At 32.3% G+C, this 12,765-nt stretch overlaps 1 protein-coding gene across 3 annotated transcripts in view; it reads left to right on the top strand.

Moving 5' to 3' along the window:
- The window catches only part of COL11A1 (collagen type XI alpha 1 chain), a 209,532-nt gene that overhangs the window by 55,981 nt on the left and 140,786 nt on the right, over positions 1-12,765 (top strand). For 2 of the 3 annotated variants that reach the window (XM_053591954.1, XM_053591953.1), the window contains exons 5-10: positions 973-1,101; positions 6,844-6,960; positions 7,569-7,661; positions 9,629-9,883; positions 10,517-10,579; positions 12,021-12,062. In XM_053591954.1, the coding sequence (XP_053447929.1) occupies positions 973-1,101; positions 6,844-6,960; positions 7,569-7,661; positions 9,629-9,883; positions 10,517-10,579; positions 12,021-12,062 (699 nt within the window). Of the gene's footprint in view, positions 1-972; positions 1,102-6,843; positions 6,961-7,221; positions 7,375-7,568; positions 7,662-9,628; positions 9,884-10,516; positions 10,580-12,020; positions 12,063-12,765 lie in introns of all 3 variants that reach the window. The other variant, XM_053591955.1, reaches the window with a different exon arrangement.

Here is a 12,765-nt window from a genome sequence, read left to right as displayed (position 1 = left end):
GATAATTCTATTATTAAATATTATTAATATTTTTCATTTTATTAAAAACACATAGATTTCTGAATGAGTGATTTTTTAATGCATGTTTACATACCCTTATTTTTTAAAATATATATCTTTATTTATTTATTTATTTGAGACAGAGGCTCAAGCTGTCACCCTGGGTAGAGTGCTGTAGCATCACAGCTCACAACAACCTCCAACTCCTGGCTCAAGCGATTTTCTTGCCTCCGCCTCCCAAGTAGCTGGGACTACAGGCACCCACCACAATGCCCAGCTATTTTTTTTTTTTTTTTTTTGGTTGAGACTATTATTGTTGTTTGGCGGGCCGGGCTGGATTCGAACCCACCTAGGATCTCTTATTTTTAATAAAAATGCACAAACCTATGCATTTTTCTTTATAATTTGGATTTTTTTCTGTGTCTGTATTTTTCATTTCTTTATTCTGTATCTTTCATTCTTTGTAGATAGGAATTTCTTTTAATACTGATTTTGCTAACGGAACACAATAGTTGGATCTTTTACTTAAGAAATCTCTTATAAATTTGCCTAACAATAACAATTCAGCTTAGGTTAGTTGAGCTTTTTAGTTAGCTAGTATTAGAGTAACATTATCCTTTATATATTTACTGTGTTTAAAATGTATTGACTTTTTTTACCAGCCCTTTACTTACCATATATTTCATTTGTCCTTTATCACTAAGAGTAAACTGTGAATGATTTTAACGGTGTTTAAACAAATGGATGCATAGAGCATAGGTACCCTGAACCACAAATTAATGTAGAATAAACTACTAATATTGAGAGATGATACATAGAATGGGAGTTTCTTAATCCTGTCATATTATTCTTAACATTGAAATATAAGTGATTTTTCTTCTTCAAATATTTAAAAATAAACCTTGACTAAACCCTGCTCTTATCTATGTGTATTTGAATATGCTGACTGTATCCATGTCTTTTTCTCTGCAGGGAGACATCCAGCAGTTGTTGATCACAGGTGACCCCAAGGCAGCGTATGACTACTGTGAGCATTATAGTCCAGACTGTGACTCGTCAGCACCCAAGGCTGCTCAGGCTCAAGAACCTCAGACAGATGAGGTGAGCAGTGCAAGATCAGAGCAGTTCTTCTCATTTCAGTGATACGGACATAACCTTGCAGTTTTTTGAATTACACATGTTTATTCTACTTTAATTAAACTACACTTTGTATTTTATGATGTCTTAATATTTCTAGGAAGAAGTGACTTGAAGATCTTTGGAACTTTTTTCTTCTTGTTTAAACATTTTTTACTTAAGTTTATTAGAAATAGAGATACCTCACTTGTATGTTGCATAACATGAGAATATTTTATTTTAGGGCGAGGTAAGAAAAACATAATATTAACAGCTCTATTTCTATCCTTAGTGTTTAAATAATTGAAATTGACACAGCTTTTAAGATAGAGGGTAACATGTCTTCTGGTGTATTTGCTGTTTCACCAGGCCTTTAGGAATTCATCCAGAGGAGAAAGTTATATTAGAATTCTAAAGTTTTCAGACTGTTTTGAATAATTAGGAGATTAAAAAAACTTATTATAGAGAAATTACAAAATAGCTGAAATGGAAGGGATTGTATAGTTGGGAGCAAAACTATCGTCTTTTTTTTTGTCCTAATTTTAAATGTTAAATTTTAGATGAGGGGGATAAAAGTTTGGAAAACATCAAGACTGCTCAAAAAATAGCTCAAATATTATTTTTCTTCCATTTTTATGTATATTATTAGGGTCACCCTTGAGTTACAGATTAAGATCTTTTGGTTTATGCTATTTCTGCATGTAATTCAGGTTGTATATTACAATTTAAGTAGCACAAATACATTTCGACACTACTTTTCATTTTAAGGTGTAATAGTGAATTATGTTGCATAAATCTTTCCTATGACTTAATTTCAGTTTGTTTGTTTGTTTTTAAAACAGGGTAAAGTCTTAAGAAGCCTAAAGGAAAGTACATATGAGAGAGCAAAGAGAATTGACTTGAATATTTTATTTGTCTGTTTCATAGTTCTCAAGTGCTTCAATTTTAAAAATTTCTTCATGATTTACTAAACATGTTTTCCATGAATTCTGATATGATAGGTAAAATACCTATCAGGCTTTTATATCTGAGGTTTTATGTGATGACTTAATTTTAAAATTTATACCATTTAGAGTATATGTTCAAGATTGACGAGATTCATTTTCTCCTTTTAAAAGAAAGATAAAGCTTCTATTTTTTAGCAACAGAGATGGTTGTAATTTTTACAAGGAAGTTTACATTCTTAGTGTATCATCTTGAGTTGTTTTGTTTCCATGTTTTAATGCCATATGCCAGGTAAGTCGAGTTATTTTAAAACAAGATAATTTTTATCATTCTTGTAATATTAATTTAAAATTAAACTTGCCTTTTAAAGTTTTAGTTGATGATGTATATATTTAACATGCTATTGAGGCTTGGCGCCTGTGGCTCAAGCAGCTAAGGTGCCAGTCACATATACCTGAGCTGGCGGGTTCGAATCCAGCCCGGGCCCACCAAACAAGAATGACGGCTGCAACCAAAAAATAGCCAGGCGTTGTGGCGGGCGCCTGTAGTGCCAGCTGCTTGGGAGGCGGAGGCAGGAGAATTGCTTGAGCCCAGGAGTTGAAGGTTGCTGTGAGCTGTGATGCTACAGTACTCTATCCAGGGCGACAGCTTGAAGCTCTGTCTCAAAGAAAACCCCAAAAAACAAAAAACCATGCTATTGAGATCAAACTGATTTTTACTAGAAGCATTTGATGAGAAAAACATTGCTATAATAGAAACTGCATGACAGTCTGGTTAGGTGATGCAGTGAAAAACAGCATTTGTTACAGATTTCTTTTATTTATTTATTTATTTATTTATTTTATTTTATTATTTTTTTTTTTTGTAGAGACAGAATCTCACTGTACCACCCTCAGGTAGAGTGCCATGACGTCATACGGTTCACAGCAATCTCTAACTCTTAGGCTTCTGCAATTCTCTTGCCTCAGCCTCCCAAGCAGCTGAGACTACAGGCGCCGGCCACAACGCCCGGCTATTTTTTTGTTGCAGTTTGGCCAGGGCTGGGTTTGAACCTGCCACCCTTTGCATATGGGGCCATTGCCCTACTCACTGAGCCACAGGCACCGCCCTTGTTACAGATTTCTATATTGAATGTGTCACAGTGAAGTTTTTGTTTTATATTTTTTTGGTTACAATTAGTTGTCACTTTTTTCCCTAACTCTAAATTATATTGATAATTCAATAAGATAAGCATTCTATACCTGCATAGACAGCTAGCTAATCAAATCAGTAAGCAGCCCCTTTATTGATGTTGAATTATATCCATTAACATGCTATATTGTATATTCTGTATATATTTTAATATCTTATCAGATGTTTTATGTATACAAAATAGCAAGAAATGTTATTTTCCAGTGAATAAAGAACCTAAGGTGTAATTAGAGCATCACCTATCCACGTATTTTATTTTGCTTTTTTTGACTAATTTGTGATGCTGCATATTTATTATGCTAATAAATATGCCAAGTTTTACGAATTATGCTCTTTCCAAGTATGCTCTTGCCAACTTGTTTCAACTTGTAGTTTTGTCTACTTACTGTCCTCTAAATAATATGTTCTAACTTCATCCATTCTTAAGATTCAAATGGTTATGTGCTTGGAACATCATTGCATTATGACAATAAAATGAGATGTATAATCTAAACAGCTTCATTTTTAGTGATACCATCATTAAATTTTAATTCAGTTTGAACCTATGTAGTTCCTTTTACATAGAAGACCAACTAATATTAAAATTTCGATGGTTTGGGATTTTCTCATCAAATTAGATTATCTCCCTCTCTTATAAGAAATCAGACGTTAAATCTATAGATGATTCTTTCTTAGTGAATCACAATGCTATAATGCCTTATATACAGTAGGTGACTGGTATCCTTTTTTTCTTTTTTTTTTTTACAAAGAATCTAAGAGGAAAATAAAGGAAAGGAAAGATAATCTTTTAGAAAGGCATTTAAAAATAATTTCTCAAAATGTATTACCTTTATCATCTTTCCCCTAAAATTTATCATTTTTGCTCATTATTATAGATTTAGGGATTTTTATTAATGTCACTATTTTTATAACTAATATGTAGACTTTGTGACATTTTCAGAAGAAGATGCTTTCTCCTCACATTCTCTGATATCTGCTAGACTACTCACAGATCGAGGCTGAAATTACTTCATCATTTCATGCCTTTTTGCGTATATTCATCTGACTGATTACAGCTAGTTCTTTCTTCTCTGTCTCAAGCCATCCTCAAAATTCTGTAGGGAGAAAGGAGAATCATCTCCAACAGTAGGTCATAAGGTTTCATGGAGGCCAGCAATGCGCTAAGTCTACTCAGTACCACCAAAAGGGGGAGGCTGGGCAGATAAACAGGAGAGCAAAGGCAGTGACTTTTCCATTGACCCCCTGAACAAGCTCTAAGAGAAAGACGCACTTTAGTGCCAGAGGAGGTGAGCATGTTATTTCCTCCTTTCTTCCACAGCCAGCCTAGTTTGTCTTCATTTGGAAAGTGTTCAAATAAAAAAGAAAATTATGGAGATTAGAAGAGGTTTCCTCCAACAAGAGAAAAAGATAATATAAAGTTAATTCACTTCTGTGGTACAAGGTTATCTATATGCCTGAAGAACAAACATCACTTAAAATGCATTTAAATTTCCGTAGTTAAAATTAGCCCTTTACTTACTCTTTTTTTTTGTTTGTTTTTAAAATCCATTGTAGATACATATGATTCTGAAAAGTCTGCTTAATTTTAAAATCGTTTCCCTTCAGGTTTACTGCAAGCTGGCAGCTAGTAGTTATAGAAATCAAATATTTCTTATTCCAGCTTCAGGGACCATAACTCAAAAAAAAAAATTCTTATTAGATAATATTCAATCTCCATTAAGGTCTATTTAATATGTAGCTAAATGTGGTACTTAATTGTTTTATTTAATTAATAATGTTATTAACAATGCTTAATTAAATTTCCCAGAAATAGTTGGCATGCTATCTTGCTTGCAAAGGTATGGTATAAGGGAAATACGTAAAGTGGCATTAATCTGAGTATCTGCATAGTGTATATACACATACACTTCTGTTTTTACCAAATTCTATATAATCTAATAGAAATAAAGCTTTGCTGAATCATTTCCATTGATTATGAAGTTATTTCTAGGGAGATACAGTTATAAATATTTTTATTAATTATGTTAAATTGGAGTTTTAGCAATCCTGAAGAACACGGAAGGACTGCCTATGTATATACGTATATCAATATGACCTTCAGCTGAATCATCTAGAAAATTTCAGTATAGTGGGGAAGTATTTTGTTAAGAACTAGGTATACAATATTGTTGCCACCGGCTCAGTTTTAGACATGTACCAATGTCTTCGTGACTTTGGCGTTCATTTGTACTGCTCTGTACACCAAATAGAGCTTATTAGAGGGTGCTGTGATCACACTTTCCTTATTTGTGAACAACAATTATTTGCTGGCAGATTAAAAGAGACTCATAGTAGAAATGCAAAGAGAGGTCCAGTTGGTACATAACTTGAATTTTACCAAATATAGGTTGCTTTTAGCATCTATATGTATGTATTTAGAGTTTGGTCTTGTTGAGGTTCTTAATTTTTTCTTTTCTTTCTTTTTTTTTTGGCGGGGGCTGGGTTTGAACCCACCCACCACCTCTGGCATATGGGCCAGCAGCGCCCTACTCTTTTGAGCCACAGGCGCTGCCCAAGGTTCTTAATTTTTATGCTATATATGATCTTATCCTATTTATCTACTTAGATTAAAACAAATTATTTTATTTTTCATAATGTCTATATTCTTGATTAAAAATTAAAATTTTGTAAAGATATTTAGCTTTGGAGGTAAACAAATTATTTTTTCCCCACAATTCGATATGTATTTTTAAATGTCTTTCATTTTCCTCTGTTAGGAAACATACCTCTTCCTAGTTATATTCTTTTAATGCAGAAGAATCTAATATAAAATACTATTTTTCAATGTGAATTTAGTTTAAGATACCTAAGTAGTATGTTCTTTTTTAGGAGGAGAAAAAAGTAATTAATTTCAAAGGTAGAAATAGAGTGTTAGTTATATGCAAATGTAATTGAGCCTTTTAATGTCTCAAAACTATTTTGAGCCCATTGTGATCTTAGGTAAATCCATAGGACTTTAGACGTTGCTGAATACATTTAAGCTTTTATTTTTCTATTGCATACAGCATTTTGATGAGACTCTCGATTTATTTCATGTTCCCTCTCCCTCTTCTTCCCATCTCTTGTAGATAGAAAGTCCTTTTGTAGTTGGGAAGACTTCTCTCTACATTTTATTTTCAAACATGTAGTTTAATAATAAAAAAAAAAGTACCTATGGAAATGACTGTAAAAACTCTTAGAGGGGAATACTGCATAGGAATTTTCACAAATCAAAAATAACATGCTTATTTGATAGCTATGTCCAAGTACATAATTGCTATATTTGAATGAACCCTCGATAAGTAAAAGTTTGAATTCTTATTCAAAACTTTTACTTTTATCCTGATCCTAACCACTGTTCGGCTCATAGGAAACATGCTTTGTCACTTTTATGTTATTATACTCTGGGTAAGACAGGATAATACTCCCATGTAATACAAAATAACTTTAAATTACAGTATTTCCTCGTCTCTTAACGTTTACACCAAGTAAAAGTTAAGATGACTCCCATCTTGTTAATTGTATTACTTGCAACTAACAAAATTGCCTGATATTTTTTCCTTTGCAATGTAGTATGCGCCTGAGGATTTAATCGAATATGACTATGAGTATGGGGAAGCAGAATATAAAGAGGCTGACAGTGTAACAGAGGGACCCCCTGTAACTGAGGAGACAGTAGCACAAACGGAGGTAAAAACAAAGCAGTGCCTTTGTGTGTGGTGTTCTGCTGTCCGTCACCCTGTGGTTCCTTATATCGACTGTTCCTCCAACTTGTCATAAACCTTTTGGTCATCTTATTTCTCTGAACCAATAACTGCGATTTTTATTTACAGTACCTGTCCTGAAGAATCATGCCCTTGATTCTTGCTTGCCCTTCCTTTCATCCCTGCCCTTTATTTCTCTTCTCACTTTATTTATGTTTTCCATTCCATCTTTCACCACATTTTACAGAAAAAGAAATCCAATTTCAAAAAGAAGACGAGGACAGTGGCCACTAACTCAAAGGAAAAGCCCAAAAAGTTTACACCCCCCAAATCTGAAACATTTTCATCCAAGAAGAAGAAAAGTTATCAAGCATCAGCAAAAGCCAAGCTAGGGGTAAAGGTAGCAAAGAAAAAGCAATCAAGATCTATCCTAGATAAGCTGGAAGATCTCTGATGATGAGTCATAGCCTTAACCCCACTAGATAAATAAATACTCATTTAGCTAATCCTATAACCCAATTCAATCATGATTTCCACATATTTGAGATCACCTTACACGTGTACTAATTGTCTTTCTCCTGAATTTATCATTAGGCCAATGTTGTCGATGATTTTCAAGAATACAATTATGGAACAATGGAAAGTTACCAGACAGAAGCTCCTCGGCGTGTGTCTGGAACAAATGAGGTAATACACTTAGATGGTGTTAAAACACAGCCCAACGTTTTAAAGTGTGTAATGGATTTAAATCTGCCTCACTCTGGAAGAATCTATAATCCCTCAAACATCTGACGTTTTCATTCTTTTACTAAGAGAAATAATAGCATTGACACTCTTATTAAAAACAGTTCATTCTAGATCAATGTCAATTCAGGTTTCACCTGACTCTTTGCTTCATGCAAATGCTAAATTGATCCGACTGAACTGGCTGTTACCATTATCTTGATTGCTCTGGAATTGAGCAAGCTTTTCACTATGTTGTGATGAGGGATAGTCACAACATGATCCTTCTGTGAGAAGAATCCTGTAAAGTGAAAATTGTATCATGAAATGATACAATTAAAATTTTATTTCATCTGACAGATAATCATGCATTTTTAGGGTAGCAAGCATTTTGAGAGAATGTAGCATTATTTTAATAGCTATTTATAATTTCAAAATTGTTAAGAATTTGATCTTAATTACAATAATGATAGTATGTATATCTTAACCTTTCCATTAATTTCTATAAAATATTTAAGTATATATACGTAAAAATCAATCTTCCTGAATTTCATATTGCACATGCATTCTGATCATGTTAAAAAAAAACAGCATCTGATTCAGTTTAACTCTGTTAAATATCTGGAATATATCTCTTTATAATTTTATCAGAAATGAATATAAGGAAAATGTATTAGTTATTAGAAAATTTATATGAAATGTCTCAATAAGACCAATAACTTAGTGCTTTGCATGCAAACACAAAATTTTAAATAGTAAAAATGTAAGTTGACAATGGTTGCTACGTTTCTTTTAGTTTAATTAGCACTCTTCCATAAATGGATATATTGATTCAAGATGTTTATTTACCTACTCAAATTCATCTAGCTTTTTAGTTCGTAACTAATAATATTATGACTGTGGAAAATATGCACCCTCTATTGGTGTTTATATTCCTTACCTAAGAGTCTGAAAATATTATGGTTACTGAGCATTTTGTATTAGTTAAAAATTGCTAAATTAATTACTTCTCCACATACCACATATTTTCATTCATGTGATTTATGTAATGCTGCTTATTAATTCAGCACTAATAAGTAGCATAACTATACCATAGAAAACAAGTTACTTTAAAAATGGAATTTAAAAACAACCAAGACAAATTGATTTGAATCTCATCAGAATCAAAATAAGGGCAAAATTCACACAATAAAAATGATACAAATTTATTCCATTGTTAAGGATTTACTTATAAGAAACAGAAAATTATACCAGGTTTATTTTATATATCTCTGAGGAAGTATTATTGTTACAACTTTTAATTTTAAATTAATATTTATTCCCTATTCTTCATGAGATTTTGTCTTAAATTTTGAGAATATAATTTATATTTTATTTACTCGAAAGAACACTTTGGCTGAATACTACTTCTCTACATGTAAAGTACTCTGCCTAATCATTGCAATGATAAATCTCAATTTATATGTGCATCATTATTTTATTACTAGGATGAGAGTCAAACTTACAAGGCTTATTCTTGTAGCAAGTGTATTTCATAATAACATTCTGTGAGATTTAAAGGTCAAGTGAAGCTTTATGTATATGCATTTTTTATTGTTCAAATCTTAAACTTTAAAGTAAATGTCAAATTGACCAGGAAGTTTTTTTTTTCCCCAATGGAACAAGCAAATACACATGTTGACTCCATGTGAATATTTGCAGTTTATTGGGAAAAGGTTTTTGAAAGCAATATCTCTTTGTACATGCCAATGTGCAAATGTATTTCTTTCAATGATACTGAAAAGCTACCCTTGTAGGTCTTTAGAGTCGCTTGAATAATAGTAGAACAATTGCTTCTCCTCACATGCCTTCAAAGTGTAATTCCAGATGCTTACCATGCTTTACTAACCGTAAACTTCATGTTCTCCAATTCCTTGCAACATAAATAATAGCCAAATCCAGTAGAAGAAGTATTTACTGAAGAATATCTAACTGGAGAGGATTATGATTCCCAGAGGAAAAATTCAGAGGATACACTATATGAAAACAAAGAAATAGACGGCAGGGACTCTGATCTTCTGGTAGATGGAGATTTAGGCGAATATGATTTTTATGAATATAAAGAATATGAAGATAAACCAACAAGCCCCACTAATGAAGAATTTGGTCCAGGTGTACCAGCAGAAACTGATATTACAGAAACAAGCGTAAGTTGGCATTACGCTCTGTGTCTTTGTATGTCTGAGTTTGGGGATATTTTTATGTTTGTCTTGACATCTTTTCAAGGTTAAAATACAGGTTGAGTTCTTATGTAAATTATGAGTGCTTGCCACTAATCACAATACCTTCATAGATTCTTCTACATGGAAATCTTCAGCAGTTTTATCTGGCCATTCTCCTGGGGCCTTCATTTGAAAGTGCAGTGTTTAAAAGAATTGTATCAAAAATATATTATCATTGGCAATGTTAAAACATAGTCATTATCATTCTTTGTAGCAAGTCTAATTTCTGGTTTGTAGACTATTTCATTAAATTTAATTCGATGAAAGGACTTAATGCATTGGAGTAATAATTGAGGTCTAATAGATCTTATTTATCTTTTGTTGTATATTTCTAAGAAACAATTTTTCAATCTCCTTTCAAGATTCAGTACTAATGTTTATCATATCTTCCTTTTAATTTTTGCTCTACTTAAACCTTTAAAAGTTTCCTCTTTTATGAAAGCAGATTTTAATAAGTTACTTTAAATATCTATAGTTTACTAAATTTCCTTTTAAAAAACTGAAATGGCCTTATTATTTATGGAGATTTAGGCTGTTTTGAATTTTTTCACTCACCAGATAAATGGCCATGGTGTATATGGAGAAAAAGGACAGAAAGGAGAACCAGCAGTGGTTGAACCTGTAAGTACTGGTGTGAATGCATTTTGAAGGTTGGCAAAATTGTTAAATATTTATTCTGAACTATCATCACATTCACTTTTTATGCATGTTCGTGTATTGTCCTTGACAATCCTGATTTCCAAATGTTTATAATTTGCCACAAATAAGTAAGTTAATGAGACCCTTTAGAGAAAAACAGGAACATAGCAAAGCAAACATAGACATTGAAAATTTCAGAATTTGAAAGTGGCTGAAATTTGTATGGTCCAACTCTCTTATTTTAAAACCAAGGAATTTGAGATCAAAAGGGTTTTGGTAACTTTCTCGAGGCTTCAAATGTTTGATCATTAAGATATAGTTGGAATTTAGCTTTTCTAGGTTTTAATTCAATGATTTTTTCCCTCTAATCGCTATGAATGACGTTATTAGGAACATGCTATCTGACATAGATACGTACCTGTTACAAATCCAAATTGCAGCATGCAATAATATAAAAATATTGATATTAATATTAAATATTAATATTTAAGCTTTTATCTATCTAAAATTTATTCTTTAAAATTTATATTCTGTTATTACTACACATGATATTGGTAAGAAACAAATTCTTACTAGACATCAATTTTACTATTGCTCGCCCCCAATCAGCAACTTGAGAAAACTAATGTGTTAGAACTAAATGTAGAGTATTTAACTGCTTGCCTCATAGCCACCATGAAAATTGCTTCAGAAATTTCAAGGATATAAACATTAAAAAAGAGAAAGAGGAAAAAAAATCAAGATAAAAACGATACAACTTTAAGGACCAGGTTGATTATCTCTCCCTTTACTCCAAAATGATGTCCTGCCCACCAAAGGCTTTAAAAATATTTTTTTCAGGCTGAATTAGTTCTGAGTATGAAACATTACAACCACCTTTTAAAATAACTTTATAATTTTAGTAGTCCAGAGTTGCAGTAGAATTATAACCTTTTTAGAATAAAGTTTTTAACCTGAAATAGTACTCCCATTTTTTTTTTTTGCTTTTTAAGAGCTTGTCTTATCTTTATCCATATTTATTTTGCCTGGACTTTCAATTTCCTGAATTAAAGTGCTTTGCTGTCACTTCCATTCATTCAATCAATCAATCAATTAGTCATTCATTCATTCATTCACACAGCATGTATTTATTAAGTGCCTTATTCTGAATGTTAGGAAAAACTTGGAAGAAGATCTTGTCTATACCCTTCTTGGGAACACTTTGTCATATTATTTATCTTAATATTTATTTTTTCTTCAGTAAGTTCACAGATTCTCTGAGGGCAGGGAGTCTATCTTCTCTTGTTTTGAATTTCTTATCTTCCCTATGAAAAAATGTTTATAGTTTATTTTATATAAGAAGAGATAATTCACTTTGTGCATTCTAGGTCTCTAACAAGTAGTAGTTACATTTCTTTGGTAAAGACGTTTATCTCTTTTATAGGGTATGCTTGTTGAAGGACCACCCGGCCCAGCAGGACCTGCAGTATGTAAATGTTTTGGATGATTTTTGTCTTTTTTTTTTCATAATCAGATATAAGATTTCTATCACATCAATCTAATTTGCATATTTTAGACTAATTTGAATGTTGTAGAGGCAAACATTGATTCAGAGGAGCTGATAGCCTTGTTCTGCTTTCTAATTTGTCTCTTCTAGTGGTATTGTTTTAAGTGCACTGGAAGTAAATTTTGTTTAAAAATATTTTTGTTGCTTAAGTATCTCTGCAACTTTTTAATCTCATTTTAATCTTTCCACCTGAAAATTGGAAAAGTACAGAAAAGCCGTCCTTATTTATATTACAGAGGTATAGTTATATCTTAATGAATGGAACTGGGAATTCCAGGTAGACGGTAGCTGCCTTGTCTGTCCCTCTGCAGGGAGTGGTTATCAGACTCCATTGTGATTTCCTGATGAGGCTGATGTTGTTACTCAGTCTGTGTATTCTCAGGCGATTGCACTTGCCAGACCTTGTAAGAAATCCTCTGTCTTGTTTGGAATTAAATGAATTCTTGTCATCTGAAATGATACATGATACTGATGCCTTTAAATACTTTTACTTATAAAAGAATATACAAAAAATGCCTCCACACTAAAAGATGTCTGCATTTTCAAGTTTGTTGTCTTAGTTTTGAGATCTAATTTTACGAGTATCCCATTTCTTTAGTAAGGACTTTACATTGGTATGTTC

This window comes from Nycticebus coucang, chromosome 5 (genome assembly GCF_027406575.1).
Source record: "Nycticebus coucang isolate mNycCou1 chromosome 5, mNycCou1.pri, whole genome shotgun sequence".
NCBI classification, from domain to species: Eukaryota; Metazoa; Chordata; class Mammalia; order Primates; family Lorisidae; genus Nycticebus; species Nycticebus coucang.
Note: the sequence above shows the minus strand (reverse complement) of the source record. Positions and strands in the feature narration are given on the sequence as shown.